The sequence below is a fragment of the Diabrotica virgifera genome, chromosome 4 (assembly GCF_917563875.1).
Source record: "Diabrotica virgifera virgifera chromosome 4, PGI_DIABVI_V3a".
NCBI lineage: Eukaryota > Metazoa > Arthropoda > Insecta > Coleoptera > Chrysomelidae > Diabrotica > Diabrotica virgifera.
Window position 1 is genome coordinate 167987049 of NC_065446.1, and position 16616 is coordinate 168003664.

A 16616-nucleotide genomic window follows, 5' to 3' on the forward strand; every position below is an offset into this window, starting at 1 on the left:
TGGTGGTCTGCTCCAGGTTGGACTTGAGGTTGAGAACCATGCAAAATTCAGCAGACTAATACTTGGACTTTGGTGTCTTTTAAGATTTGTTCTACCATATTTCGGTAAAAGAAAAAGAAATTTTTTTCAGAATAGAAAAGAAAAATCTATTGAATATAAAAAACTAGCATACATATTAGCTTTGTAGATTTAGAAAGTGCTTTTTACAGGGTGATGCGAAATGATATCTAAAATTTATTACAAGCTGAACAAATAGAGCATCAGGTAATAAGGATAGTTAATGAAATTAACAAGAACAAGACCGAAGTTATAATCTCAACCAGAGATTATAATAATTTTTTTTATTTAAATTTATGTGTCTCGGCTGCAATGGCCATTGAGACAAACAATATTCGTTATACAATAATTAATTACAATAAGGACTTAAAACTAATTATTATAACAGTTAATTTCTAAATCTGAAATAACATTAGGTAAAAATTATGAAGAAAAAAAATTGGATATACAATATAGAGACTATATAGAGACGTACAACTAATTATTACAACAACTATTAATTATTAATTATAATGATTAATTATTAATCACTAAATTTTGAATAACATGTAGAGATTATAAAGACAAAATATCATATTTTGTTAAATAATTGAATGACTTTCAAGAAACTAATTAGGTTACGCAGTTGATCGGACGATTTTAAAATATCTTTAATATTTGACTTAAGTTTATGTTTATTTCTCTGCGTCACATACTGAGGACACTCAGTAAGGATGTGTTTGACGCTTAAAACACTAAAGCAAGTTTGACAATTAGGCTTCAGTTCAGACTTCATTAAGTATTCGTGTGTGTATCGGGTATGTCCAATTCTCAACCTTTTAATGACTGCTTTTTCTTTTCTAGTCATAGTTGGGAGTTCAAATATATTGACAGTCTGCCGGATCTCGTGTAATGTGTTTTTGATTGTGTTCCAGTGGATTTGCCAAGAGATATGTTGTTGCTGCTTAAACATCTGCTTCATGTCACTACAGATTTGAACATGTACTTTTGAATGCTGACCATTTAAGGTAGAGGCTAGTTTGGCGACGTGATCTGCTTTTTCATTACCGGGGATACCGATATGGGATGGTATCCAGATGATAGTAACAACTACGCCTTGAGAAGCAAGTGTACTATAGATGTTATGTTATGAAGCAAGTAACTAAAGGATGTTGAACATATAAACTTTTTATGGATAAGAGTGATGATAAGGAATCTGTGCATATTGCTTGGTTTTTACTATCGATTTCTAAGAATTTAAAAGCTTCTAATATCGCGTATAATTCTCCAGTATATACGCTGCATAGATCTGGTAATAAAAATGATTTTATAGTCTTATCAACTGTGCTAACAGCACATCCAGTTCCTATTTCACTTTTGGAAGCATCTGTGTATAAAAATTTTTGGAATTGGTTGTTCTCTATGATTTCTTCAAAGTATTGTCTTATCACAATGCTCGGAGTTTCGTGTTTGTTGTAGGTCAACAAAGAAGTATTTAAATGTAGGATTGATCTGCTCCAAAGAGGGGTAGCTGGAATTGGATATGGAAGTGTTTTGGTAAGATCGATGGGATTTCTTAAGGTTGATTTCTGGATTTCAATAATTGATTGGATCGTTTTCGGTAAATCCGAGAGAAGTTTTGAATTTATTAGAAGATAGACGGGGTTAGATGGATTTGCGGATACTGTAGCAAAGTAAGATTGTAGGGGACACTCTCGTCGAATGCAGAGGGGCGGTTCATTAGCCTCGCAATAAAGGCTCTCTACAGGACTGTATTTGAAGGCGCCTAAACAGAGACGAATGGAAGTATTATGCACAGAGTTGAGTAACTTTAAGTCAGACTTTGACGCAGTCATGTAAATGAAACTACCGTAGTCCAGTTTGGAGCGAATTAAGGCTCTATAGACATTGAGTAAAATACTTTCGTCTGCACCCCAAGTATACTGTGACAGTGCCTTGATTATATTAAGCCTCTTCATGGTATCTCCTTTTAGCTTGTTAATATGCTCTTTCCAAGTTAGTCTACTATCAAAAATTAAACCAAGTATTTTGTAGTGTGTTACAGTTTGCAATGGAATCTCGTTGAGGTATACAATAGGATTTTGGCTACAAGGTCTTCTGCTAAATCGAATTAATTTTGATTTGGAAGGTGATAGTATTAATCCAGTCTTTTTAGCCCATTCGTTAAGTTGATTTACGGCGGTTTGCAGTACTTTACATGTGGCGGTTGTAGTTTTTCCTTGACAATATAGAATAAGACAATCCGCATACATTACATATTTGACTGGTTGACAAACACTCGAACAGATGTCATTTATTGCGAGTATAAACAAGGTTGTACTGAGTACGTAACCTTGTGGGACTCCATTATTTTGCGGGTATGTTGCAGATATTTCACCGTCTACTTTTACCTTGAAAGTTCTTTTTTTTTAAGTTTTGTATGAAGAAATAAAATATTTCCTGTAATATTGTATTGAAGAAGCCTTTGAAGACTGGCTGGTCGTGAAATGTTATCGGAGGCTCCTTCTATATCAAAAGCGGTAGCGATAACATCTTGTTTATTCGAAAAGGCGGTAGCTATTTGTGTTTGCAGTAACACTAAATAATCAAGTGTAGAACGGTAACGTTTGAAGCCAGATTGGGCTTCGTTAGTTATAGCATATTTTTCTAGAAGCCAGGTTAATCTTGAGTTAGTCATTTTCTCGAGAAATTTGCATGACGAGCAGGTCAGTGAAATTGGCCTATATGATTTTGGCAGATTGGAAGATTGATCGGGTTTTTTTTATTGGTATGATGATTGATTCGGACCACATACCAGGAAATTTCTTAGTAAGCCATATTTTATTGTACAGATTTAGAAGTTTTGCAAGGCTGGATTCAGATAAAAATTTTAAAAATATGTATGGAATATTATCTGGCCCGGCAGTGGAGTTTTTACAAGACGCTAGAGCTACTGTTAATTCTTCTAGTGTAAAAGGGTGGTTGATAGCGGCTATATCGTGTCTACTAATTTGAGGAGTGTGAGAAGTTAACGAATTTTGCTCATTTGGACTTTGGTTATGCTCGAGTTCGTATCTAAATTTCAGTGCGAAACTTTCAGCCATAATATGCGAAATTGTTTGGTTATCTGTAATTACTTTTCCTTCCTGTGTAATTGCTAGGATTTCTGGTGAAGATTTATGTCCTTTCATTTGTCTTATTTTTGTCCACACTTGTGTGGGAGAAGTATCACTGGTAAGAGTCGAAAAAAAATTTTGCCAGGAATCTTTCTTACTTTTTTTAACAACATATTTAGCTTTAGCTTTAGTCTTTTAAAGCAAATCAGGTTTTCTTGACTTCTGTTTCTTCGATATCTGTTAAGAGCAGTTTTACATTCTTGTATTATTTGTTCGCATTCTGGATTCCACCATGGTACAGCCTTTTTAGAGTGGCATATTGATATTTTCTGGAAATAAGTTTCTGCAGCCATGATAATATATATATAGTGACTGTACACCCCGATATGGGGCTAAGTCGCGTAAGCTTTCTAGATCCTATTTCTTAGGAGGATCAGTCCCTTTTGCTTATGTTATCTTCTTAACGATTTCTCTCCATTTTTTCCTATCTCTAGTTTTTCCCCGCCATTCTCTGACTCCTGCGTTTTTGAAGTCTTCTTCAACTTCTTGCAACCACTTTGATCTTGGTCTTCCTCTTTTCTTTATTCCTCCTGGATTCCATTCTATCATAGCATATGTCACTGCTTCATCTCCTGCCCGCCAGACGTGACCTAACCATCTAACTCTGCATTGCTTTATTTTGGTCACGATACCTTCTTTTAGTATTTTCTTAATCTCTGCATTTGTTCGGCTTCGATATTCATTTTGCTCTGTTCTGATTGGTCCCAGTAGGGTTCTCATGATCTTTATCTCCACTATTCTTAAGTTTTCTTCATCTTTTTTAGTAATCGTCATTGTTTCTGCTGCGTATAATAATATTGGTCTAATTATGGTGTTATACATTCTCATCTTGGTTTAATAGACAGTATTTTGCTTTTAAGTAGTGTTTTATTTGCAAAATAAGCTTTATTCGCTGCCAATATTTTTTCTTTTATTTCTGGTATTCTTTCACCCGTTTTGCTTATTGTCACTCCTAGGTATTTGAAATGTTCTACATCTTCAAACTCTGAATTTCCTATTTTGGTTTTTCCTTTTATTGCTGGTTTCCCTAGTCTTAATATTTTCGTCTTTTCTTCATTTAATCTGAGTCCCATTGTCTCCCCTTTCTCTTTTATTATTTCTTCTAGCATTTCTTTCATTCTGTTTCTATTTTTTGCAATAATAACAATGTCGTCTGCATATGCGATTATTTGTCCACCTCTTGTTCTTAGGTTTCCTTTGTTTATATTTCGTAGTACATATTCTAAAGCTAGATTAAACAGTGTCGTGGATAAGGCATCCCCTTGTTTCACTCCTTTATTTATAATGAATTCATCTGTCTCGCCTCTTTGCGTCTTTATGCTAATTTTGGTAGTTCTCATTGTCATATTTATTAATTTTCTGAGTTTATGTGGGATTTTTAATTTTTCCAGGGCAATCATTAGTTGTTTTCTCTTAATCGAATCAAATGCCTGTTTGAAATCGATGAATAGCATTTCTAATTGCAGTTTGTATTCATTTGCTTTTTCCATTATTTGTTTTATTGTGTGAATAGCATATATTGTTGATCTTCCTTCTGTGAATCCACATTGGTACTGTCCCACTCTCTTCTTCGTGATCTTTGACAATCTTTTTCTTATTATCGAAGTCAATATTTTATATGTTTTGCTTAGTAGTGTTATTCCTCTATAATTTTCACAAATTTGTTGGTCTCCCTTTTTATGTATTGTTATTACCTGCCCTATCTCCCAGTCCTCTGGCATCTTCTCTTCCTTCCATATATTTTTCAATATTGATAGTATTTTTTCCTTCAGTTCCTTTCCTCCATATTTTATAAGTTCCATGTTAATTTCGTCTTTTCCTGGAGCTCTTCCATTTTTGCTCTTCTGTATTACTTCCTCGAGTTCATCTATTGTTGGCTCTTTTGAGACTGCAATGTGTATTTCGTCTGCTTCTTCGTCCACCGTTTCCTCTTCTTGGTGCATTTCTTCTCCAGTGTATTTCTGCGTCAAGAGTTCTCTGTAGTGAACTGCCCATACCTGCCTATATTCATTGTCTTCTACAATGACTATTCCCTCTTTATTTTTTATTCCGTTTGTTTTACCTTTGTATTTTTTGGTTTGTTCTTTAATATTTTTATAGAAATGTGTCGTGTTTCTATTTGTTCTTTCCTGTTCTATTTCTTGCATCTTTTCATCTGCCCATCTTCTTTTATTTTGTCTTATAATTTTCTTGGCGTCCTTTCTTAATTTTTCATAACTTTCTCTGTCTTCCTCTTTATCCGTTCTCAGCCGTTTAATTCTTGCTTGCACCTTTTGTGCTGTTAGTTCTTTACATTCGTTTTTATACCATTCGTTTTTTGTTTTCTTCTGGTGTTTGCCTACCTGCTTTTTTGCAGCTTCTTCTATTGACTTTTTGATCATGTCCCATTCTGATTTGATGTCCTCTGCTTTATATTTCTCTCTTATTTGCACTGTTACTTCTTCTTTATATTTTTTTCTAATATCTGCATTCTGCAATTTATTGACATTCCATTTTTTCTGTTGATTTTTCTGTTTAGTTTGGATTTTAACTTTTTGTCTTATGGTGGCTGCGACCATATAGTGGTCTGAATCCGCACACGCACCTCTGAAAGTTCTCACGTCCTTCATTGAAGATTGTTTTCTTTTGTTTATTAGTATGTGATCAATTTGGCTATACGTTTTCTGATCAGGTGACCTCCATGTTACTTTATGCATTTTAGGGTGTTCAAATTTTGTTGAGCTTATTATCATGTTTGTTCTTGTTGCTAGGTTACAGTCTTAGACCATTATCATTAGTGTTTTTGTGTACGGTGTGTTTTCCTGCAATTTGCTGTAAAAATCTTCTTTTCCAATCTGGGCATTGAGGTCTCCTAGTATAATTATAACATCTTCTTTGGGTATTTTTTCCATCTCTTCTTCTATCTTATCATAAAAATTGTCTTTAACGTTTGTGTTGCTTGTTTCTGTAGGTGCGTATAGGTTTAATAGTGATATATTGAATGTTTTATTATTTATTCTTACATACGCAATTCTTTCACATATCAGTTTAAAGTTTATGACTTTTTCTCTTAGCTGTCCTAGAATCAAGAATCCCACTCCTTTTTTTCCTTGCTTCTTTCCTCCTGAGTATAATAGTGTAAAGTCTTTTTTATCAATCTGTTCTTGTCCCTCCCACTGTATCTCTTGCAGTGCTGCAATATCTATTATATACTTTGCTAGTTCTTTGCTTATTTCTAGCATTTTTCCTGGTGCCAACATCGTTCTTATATTCCATGTGCTTATTTTCAGTTCTTTATGTTTTTTATTTTTTTGTTTTCGTCTTGTATTTTTGTTTCCTTGTCTGCTCTTATTTATTTCTTTTTTGTGATACATCAATTTATCTGCACTCATTTCCTTTTTATTTGCCTCGTCCGTCGCCAAATAAGTATTGTCTTGTATTCTCTCATCAGTTGCTAGTTTTTTGAAACGTTTTGAAAAACCTCATCCAACTGATTCTTGTTCTTATTCCATTTCCTCTCCCGTCCATCTATTATCAATTTGTTGTGCTTAATTTGGACGCGTTTTCCTGTCTTTATTTCATCATTTGCTATTTTGACTATTTCTTTTTGTATTTGTAATTCCTCTTTCGTTAAATCATTGTTTATATATATTCTTCTTTTACTTCTTTAAGTTTTCTTTTATTTTCCATTACTTTTATTTTTTTCTCTTTGTTTGGCAATCTGACTAAACATGTTTTGTTTCCTAATTTCAAAGCTTCTTCTATCTTTTTATTAATATCTAGTTCTTTCTTCATAAAGTTCTCCATTGTTTCTTTTAGTAATCTTCTATCTCCCGTATCTATTGTCATTCCCCGTACTATAACATTATTTTCTTTTCTTGCTCTATCGAGTCTTTCAAGGCGCACTTTTACATCTTCCAGTTCCTTTTTCATATGTTCATTTTCTCTTCGCACTTCACCATTCTCTTGTCTTAATTCTTCTAATTCAATTCGGAGTTCCCTCATTTCTTCTCTGTATTGCCTTTGCTCCTCTTTAATTTCTTTTACGTGAATTTTCAGATCTTGTGTCTCTTTCGTTAAGTTTGCCATCATATTTAATATTTGGTCTAGTTTCTCTTCCTCTGTGTTCTTTTTATCTGGGGTTCTTGATACTTTTTTGCTTTTCGAAAAAGACTGCTCTTCATTTTCTCTATATATTTTCCGATTATCGTCGGATGTGTATTCGTCGGGGTTCATTTTCTTACCGAAATTGCTCGCGATAAAATCACCCTCCCCACCTATCGCGCCGGAGGAAGATGATTTTCTCAAGCAATATGTTCCTCTTTCGAATGTGTTACCCCTAAATTGAATTAAATTAAATTATTTTACGTTATTTTGGAGCAGTTTGATTCAACAGTTCCCACCTTTAACTTTCAAAATTCCAGTTTCTGGAGCTTGTAATCAACGTTCTAATGATCTACTTTTTTGGCTTGATGTTGAATTAAATTTTATTTGTTGTTTTAAGTTTATGTATTGTATTTAATATTATTGTACTTACAGTCTGTTTCAAAAGTTTATTTCTATAACTTCAATTAACACTAATCGTCTTTGACACACTGTAACTAAAATCACTTTAGAAACTATTTCTTATTTGCCAAAAAATTGAATTTTTAGAGAGACTGATTTTTCACGTGTTGATCTGCCCACACTAGAGAGCACCCCATGATAATGCAATTATTAAAAGAGTTACTGTCTCGTTAATATCTTCAGACTCTTGTACTAATGAGAGTAGGTTTTCGGCACTACTTTTGAAATGATCCCAGTCTGCTTTAGCAATATTCCATTTAGTGGCGGTGCAGTGTTTTTTATGACTATTTGTTATGACATGACTACCGGGAAATGATTACTATCTTATAGGCTATCTATAGGCGTATACCATGAGAGTGAATCAGCAAACTTGGGATCACATATACTTAAGTCAATAGACGAGTAAATTCCTGATGCGATATTAAAATATGTGTTAGCTCCACTGTTCATCAAACAAGCATTATTGCAATTCAATACGGTTTCTATGATTTTTCCTCTTCCGAATGTTTTCTTGGAGCCCCACATAGTATTACGGGCGTTGAAGTCTCCGACTAGTATAAATGGGCTAGGTAGTTGGCGGACTAAATCATCTAACTCGATTTCAGTGAGGTTATAGTTGGGTGGAATATAAATACTGCATATAGTTATTTTATCAGGACACCAGATAGTTACTGCTATAGGCTCCAAATTAGTGGTTAGAATATGATGTAAAGAAAATAAATCGTTAGACATGAAAATACAGGTTCCTCCACTTGCTCTAGTAAATGTTGTTCGAAGAAAATGATAACCTTCAAAGTTTTTAAGCTCTCGTTTATGAGAGTCTTTAAAATTAGTTTCTTGAAAGCAAATTATATCGGCTTCTGTATTGTTGATCAGCTGTTGTATGCGTTCTAAGCGAGGGTAAAACCCATCACAATTCCACTGAACTAGCGTGAAAGTAATAGCTTTAGGTAGTTAAGGAAGAGTCTGAGTGATAATCTTTATCACTATTGGTTGATTGAGATGCTGTACTTTCCGTTTCTGTGTTGTCTATATTTAACTGTTTTTTAATTTTCTTAGAGACTCTTGTCTATTTTACGCTGTTTTGTCTTCAAGTGAGGGGTATATTTTTGACATATCGTCAAGGAGTGCCTGGACATTTGGAGTCAACTCCTGTGCTTCGTGCAAGGGGTTATCACTGCCGAATGTATTTTCAAGGAAGGCTAGGAAATTTTCAACAGGAAGGGAGAATGAGTCTGGATTTTCTTGAAAAAGATTTTGGATAGTGTGAATTGTGGAATTAGTTAATTTAGACTTATCGGGGGAGTCTTTCTTAGATCTTTTGGCTTTATGCTTAGTGGGAACAATTATATCTGATGCGGGCATTTCATTGATTTTAGTGGGTGTATTTTTAGAAGTTCGTGTTTCTAAAGAGCTTGTATCGCTGATGTCAGAACGACTTCGTTTCTGACTGGTGGATGGGGGAAGAAAATCATTATTTGGGGTTATGGAGGTACTGGGAACATCGACTGTATTTATTTGTTGTCTAAGATCTAGATTATTTGTTGGGATTGAAAGTGTGTCATTATTTGATATTGGGGAAGTGGGATTAGGTTCAGTAGGGAACGATTGTTCATTTAGGGAAGGATTTCTAGGAGGATTCTGACAATTATTTGCCGTGTGACCTTGTTGTTTGCATAAAAAGCAAACCATTTTATCCGTAGAGAGAAATATCCTGTGAGAGTTGTTGTCAAAAGGGATTATTATTGAAGTTTATAGCTCAAAGTTTTCTGTGGATGGAGTGACATATACTTGTCTTCTGAAACTCATAATATGAGTAAATACATCACCGGGGATTCCTTTTAGATACGAGACTGGTGACGCGAGTTGTAGACCTAGATCCTTGAGATGTTTTTCTATGATGTCGTGTGGGATTGATGGACAAACGCAGGAAATTATAAGCCTTTTAGCTAGGGTTACTAGTCTGTGTACTGGTAGTTGAACTGTATTTATTTTAATTGTAAGATGTTCAGTTATAATTTGATCGACGAGTTCAGAATTTGTAAGGTAGATACAGATTCTGTTATTGGAAATTCTTGAGGCGAAGCAGATGTTTTTCGGATCAACATTATTACCTATGGCCTTGACATAGTCGAGTAGTAGTAAATTTGGTTCTGCACGAATTAAAATTGCTTCGGTCTTTTTCGGATATTTCGGACGCGGTTTAGTCATAGTAGCAGTTGCATATGAACTAGTAAGATTACTGGAAGAATTGGGTCCAGGCATGGTGTTGCTAACAGTGGGGGAACATTGATTTAAATTGTTACTCATGTAGTCAAAAGTAACTTGAATTTGTTTATATTAACGCTTTGGATGTCTAGAAATAAGTGACAACCTTGGATACATCACTGCAATACTGGTTGCCTAACCGTTGGCGTCCGTTGGGACGGGATAGCAACAGTGAAAAACTATTGACAGTTTGACACTGGATGTGTTTAAGTTGAAAGATTATTAAGTAAAAAATCTCTTACTGAACGAAGTTACGGCTTGTTCTTGATGATTTACACGTAACACAATTGTTATTAGTCACTATTTGCGCGAAAACTAATTTTAATAACTAGTATTTACAGTAATAATTACAAATTTCGGCACCAATTTACAGATCGATACATACACGTTCTGACGTTCGTTTGACAGTCCGATTATAATAATTATAATATAACAAAATGCATCTAACTAAAATGAGGAATCCGCCAAGAAGACTAGCTCTGCCCATTGATATTCAATATATGTATGCTGATGAATCAAATAATTCACGAAGTAAGAAAACGACATAGATACCACATGGGAGCGCACAAAATCACGATAGTATGCTATACCGATGACACAGTATCAATTGCTGTTAACGAGGATAACCTACAAAGGCAGCTCCACACATTCAATATCACAGAAAATAAACTTAGTATGAGAATATTAGTAGAAAAAACTAAATATATAGTGATCAATAAAGAGCCTCGTAGATGCAAATTAGAAATAGACGGCAAAATTGTAGAACACCTAATGAAATAATTAAAGACATAATGAAGTATACGCGAACAATTCAAAATATTAACAGGTGGATAAAAAGAAAAAAAAAATGGAACAAACATGTAAACCGAGTGGGACCAAATAAATTAGCGAGCATCTGTAAAAACAATAAGCTGAATTGCAAAAGACCCATTGGAAGGCCGCCTAAAAGGTGGAAAGACAATGTACAGTCAACAACAACTGAAACAGAATAAGAGGCAGGCAAACAGGTGTATTCCTAGTCACACGAAGGAGAAGAAGACATATTTCGGATAAGCCTTATTTGATGTATGTTGGTTGTCCTAAAAGTTGTTGTGATCTTGTCTGTGTTTCCTATATTTTTGAATTTTTTCGTGCATTTTATATATATTTACATATGTTGTGGTTTGAGTGATAGTTTAAATATCTGTTGGTATGGTTTCGTTTATGGAGACTTCGGTTACTTATCCTTCCTTTGTACGATGCTTCCTTTAATACTTAAAACTATTTAATGTCCTACCTTCCATTTTATAAAAAATATTTTATTAATATATTGTTTGTTGGTGCTTGAATTATATCTGCTTCAAACTAATTGTAGCATTTATTTTAGATGGGCGGTTTGGAATGTGTCATAACTGGCCTAATGGACGAATTTTCCAGCTTTTTTAAGAATAAGAAATACTCCAGAGAAATTTTTACTCTAGCAATAATTTTATGTTCCTTTTGTGTGGCTTTAATAAATGTCACACCGGTAAGTAAACAATAAATTCTAGATAAATGGAATTTTATGGGGAATTTTGGGTATATATGGTATGGTGTTCATAGACGCTCTTCACATAAGAAAATCTTTTTATAAAAATAAAAAAGCTATAATAAAAAACAAAAACATCAAATTATTTTGCCGAAAGGTCGAAAAAAAAATGGAAAAAATGGAAAATATATATTCTTGGATGGACCAGATATCACATTATACCTACTGAAAAGTCTCTATGAAACATTATATAAAAGTAAAATTATTCCCATGGCACTGATATTTTTCCCATAATATACCACTTAAAAGAAGTCAGTTATGTTGCAGCAACTACAGCAAGTAACACAAAGAGTCCATTTGACGATAAACTGGGGAAAACAAAAATGATGACGAACGTATCCTCAACTGAGCTAACAGACGTCGAGAAATCGCGAATGGAATTTGAATTTGGAATGAGAGATGCGTATTTGAGCCATGAAAGCCAGACAAGCAAACATATGAGCTACTCATAAGGGTAAATTTACTGCTGCATTCGGAAAAATGAGAGACGTGTTTAAAACAAAAAATGTTCCAATACATTTAAAAAGGAAAGCTTTGAACCAGTGCTCACAAACGGAGCAGAAACTTTAGCTCACACAAAAACGCCAGAGTAAAAGGTTGGAAAGGACACAACGAAAAATGTGCACCAATTCATTTGTAAGTGCAAGATTCTAAGGTAAATTTCATTAAGTCGAGGCTTTTTTCACCGAAATGTTTTTTAATTAATGAAGTTCTTTTGTTAGAGCTTGTGCTGATATATCAGTTTTACATTGATACTTATTGACACTATACAGGGTGTTTCATTAATAATTGGAAATATTTTCACTGTAAATTCTTGTACTCAAAATATTAAGATTTAACGCAAATCATTTAAATAAAATGTGCCTTCCGTGCTTGTTATTTAAAAATTGAAAAATTATTTGTATCCAGTACTTTAAAACCATTTGACATATCCTTGGGAATAAGTGTAGTGCACACCATACAAAATTATGTTAAACAAATGTTTCTGGCTACTTCCAGAGGCGTACGACGGGGGATAGTCATTGGTTGACATGTAGTCATGGTAGTCAATTTATTGCAATTTTTGGATTCTCCAATTGTCTGCATGTTAATAAGGTACTCCTCAATGGTAACGATAAAGTCATTAGTTTTCTAGATATATATTTGTAGTCAAAAATTAAAAGAAACAGTTATTTTATGAAAAGTATTATGCTCCTTCGTTTTTAAGTTCAAACATATATCTAAAACTAATGATTTTATCGTTACGAATGAAGAGTATATTATTTACATAGAAAGTAGTAGAGAATCTAAAAATTATGCTAAAACAGCAGTCAGCCAATGGCATAGAATTTAGGAAAGGTCAATCAATGACTTTCCCCCGTTGTACGCTTCTGGAGGTATCAAGAAATATTTTGTATAATATAATTTAGTAGGGTGTACACTACCTACACTTGCTGTCAAGAATAATAAGGATATGTCGAACAGTTTCAAAGTACTGGGTACAAATAATTTCTCAATTTTTAAATCAAATGCCTTGTAAGTCAGTACTCAGTAAGGAGCCACATTTTATTTATTTGATTTGGGTTAAATCTTAATATTTTGAGCCCAAGGATCTACAGTTAAAATGTTTCCAATTATTAATGAAACACCCTGTAATATATTCATCTAATATATTTTTATTCCGTTATTTGTTTTAGGGTGGTATTTATATGTTCCACTTGTTTGACACTTATTCGGCAGGAATTTCACTCCTGTGCTCAGCAATTTTTGAAGCAGTTGCTGTTTCATGGTTTTATGGTAAAATACAAAAAAATGTATGACTAATCTTCTTACGTATACAATTTTTAGGTCTTGATAGATTTTCGCAAGATGTAGAAGCAATGCTTGGTATGAAACCAGGATTGTATTGGAGAGTTTGTTGGAAATTTATTAGTCCATCTTTTATCATAGTAAGTAGTAAAAGATAAGTTAATAAAATTGACAAATCCATTTATTTTTACTATATACAAGTAAGTAAAACTAGTAATTGTATAAGAGTAAAAATTAAGACGAAAATTACTGACATATTTGGCATTGGCGATTCTAAAAAAGGTGTGATCGAAAGAATTGCATTAAAATGTAAAGATTAAATATAAATAAATAAATAAGAAAATATTTTTAACAACAATATGAATAGATCTTCAACGAAAGACTTATTTAAAAATGACCCTACTATATTATTTTTTTGGAGGGTTTTATCACCATATACATAATCAGAATAGGCAAGGCATACTAAGCAAAATATTGTATGGCGCGGGCAGTCGATCGGTGGTCTATTTATCTCTTTTTACCATGCGATCACTTGATATTGGCGTTACACCTCTATTCACAGGCCCATACCTTACCTAATCTATATTCTTATTAATATGTCTATGGATATCGCATACTTATAATAAAAGTATTAAATTTTCAAAACAGAGACTTTGTAGTACACATTTTGTATTTTTTTATGATATAATTTTCAATTATCGACAATGATGACTAGTGTTGCCCAAAATCGGTCTTGGTCTTGTCCTTGCGTTTTTGCAAGACCAAGACCGCTTTATTTTAGCAAGACCAAGACCAAGACTGACCGTACAAGACTTGAGCAAGAACAAGACTAAGCCTGCGAGACTCTTGCGTCTTGCAGTTAAAATTAAGTGTCATTTTAGGGAATATAGTAGTAGTTCGGGTATATGCTTAGAGACTATGAGACGGAAAAAAAGTATGTAACAAAAATTTGGAAAATTGGACTTATGCGGATTATGAACAATACAGTAAACATACATATATAATAGCGCTACGGGCCTTAGAGGCCCTTGGCTTCGATAGTCTTGACTATATTCTTCCACTTTTTCCGGTCCTTCATTTATTCTCTCCAGTCTCTTGTACTCATTTCTTCTATGTCAGTCCGGACGGCATCCAACCACTTCCTTCGTGGTCTCCCTCTTCTTTTCTTCCCTTGTTCTCCTGCTAACAAAACTCTTAGGACGTTTCTTTCTTGTGGCATTCGTGAAACATGTCCCAACCATCTAACTCTCTGCGCCCTGATTTTATGTGTTATTTTGGGTCTCTTATATATCTGCATTAGCTCCTGGTTTGTTCTTCTGCGCCATTCCCCGTTAGCTACCTTGATACCACCAAAAACTCTTCTCAAGATTTTCTTCTCCCAAATCTCTAGCTTTTTTCTTGTTTCTGATTCATGGTCCAAGTTTCACATGCATACAGCACCGTTGGTCTCACTATTGTCTCATAAGTTCGAATTTTGGCTGCCCTGGACACGTTTTTGGCCTTCAACAGTGCGTTTAATGATCCTACTGCTTTGCTAGCTTTCAACAACCGTTTATCAATCTCTCTCTCTTCGTCTCCTCTATTTGTAACGGTTAGTCCAAGGTACTCAAATTCAGTTACCTTCTCAAATTTATATTCTCTGTCATTCGTCGTTAGAGTGATCCATTTATTTTCTTCTGCATTTTCCCCTCTCATTCCCATATACTTGGTTTTTTCTTGGTTAATATTCAGGCCATATTTTCCAGCTTCTTCTTCAAATTGTTTGAACATTTTTTGAAGTTCTATTCTTGAACGTGTCAGAAACACCAAGTCATCTGCAAAACATATGCATTGTTGTCTTTTGTTGAAAATCTTACCGCTTGTGTGGATATTGGCTCCTCTAATTACCTTTTCCAGTACTAGGTTGAATAAATCTGTGGACAGGGGATCTCCTTATTTTAATCCTCTATTGACGTTAAACTGATTTGAAAGATTACCTTCGATCATGACTTTGTTGACTGTATTGGTTAGCGTCATTTTAACTAATCGTATTAGTTTCTCTGGTATTCCTAGTGATCTTATTGCTTCATATATTCCATTTCGTGAGATGGAATCGTAAGTTTGTTTAAAATAAATAAAGAGCATATGCAAACCTAGATTTTGTTCATAACTATTGTTTTTTAGCAATTTTAGCATAAAAATTTCATCGGTTGTTGCTCTTCCCTGTCTGAAACCAGCCTGGTATTCTCCTATTATTTCTGATTCATAGGTTTTTATTCTGGTTCTCATGATTTTTGCCAATACCTTATATACCACTTCTAACAGTGCGATTCCTCTGTAATTTTCACAGATGGTTTTATCACCTTTCTTTTTAATTGGGCAGATAATTGCTGTGTTCAATTGATCTGGCATTTTTTCGTGTTCGCATATTTTATTTATTAGTCGAGCTATCTTTTGCTGCAGCATATTTTCTCCTACCTTTAATATCTCTGCTGGAACTTCGCTTTCTCCGGTACTTTTATTATTTTTGAAGTGAAAACTTCTTTAGGCACGTTGTGCACTTACTTTGGATAGGGGAAAAAGCATTGAATTCGCGACCGTCATCGCGACCCTCATCGCGACCGTCATTGCGACCGTCATCGCTCATGCTATATATTATGTGTATGTATATACATTGTGTAGACGTATTTAAATTTATAATAAATGTAAAACCTATTTTACGATGGGGAAAAAAGATTAATTTCGCGACCATCATAGCGACCGTCATCTCTTCGGCTAAATAAATTTTGTATATATATATTAATTTATTATGTGTATGTGTATATAAATTGTATAGAAGTATTAAATTTAAAATAAATATAAAACCTATTTTACGATGTAAAAAAAGATTAATTTCGCGACCATCATAGCGACCGTCATCTCTCCGGCGAAATAAATTTTGTAGGTACATATATATATATATATATATATATATATATATATATATATATATATATATATATTTTATGTGTATGTATATATAAATTGTGTAGAAGTATTAAAATTTAAAATAAATGTGAAACCTATTTTTGGATGGTGAAAAAGGATTTATTTCGCGACCGTCATAGCGACCGTCACCTCTTCGACGAAATAAATTTTGTACTTTTCTATATTATGTGTATCTATACATAAATTGTATAGAAGTATTTAAATTTAAAATAAATGTAAAACCTATTTTTCGATAGAAAAAAACGATTTATTTCGCGACCGTCATCGCG

The 16616-nt window shown here is 33.7% G+C and overlaps 1 protein-coding gene across 1 annotated transcript in view; it reads left to right on the forward strand.

The window, feature by feature from the left end:
- The window catches only part of LOC126883732 (sodium-dependent dopamine transporter-like), a 241325-nt gene that overhangs the window by 197768 nt on the left and 26941 nt on the right, over positions 1–16616 (forward strand). Inside the window, exons 11-13 of the mRNA XM_050649395.1 lie at positions 11392–11532; positions 13269–13368; positions 13420–13520. Coding sequence (XP_050505352.1) covers positions 11392–11532; positions 13269–13368; positions 13420–13520 — 342 coding nt within the window. The remainder of the gene's footprint in view (positions 1–11391; positions 11533–13268; positions 13369–13419; positions 13521–16616) is intronic.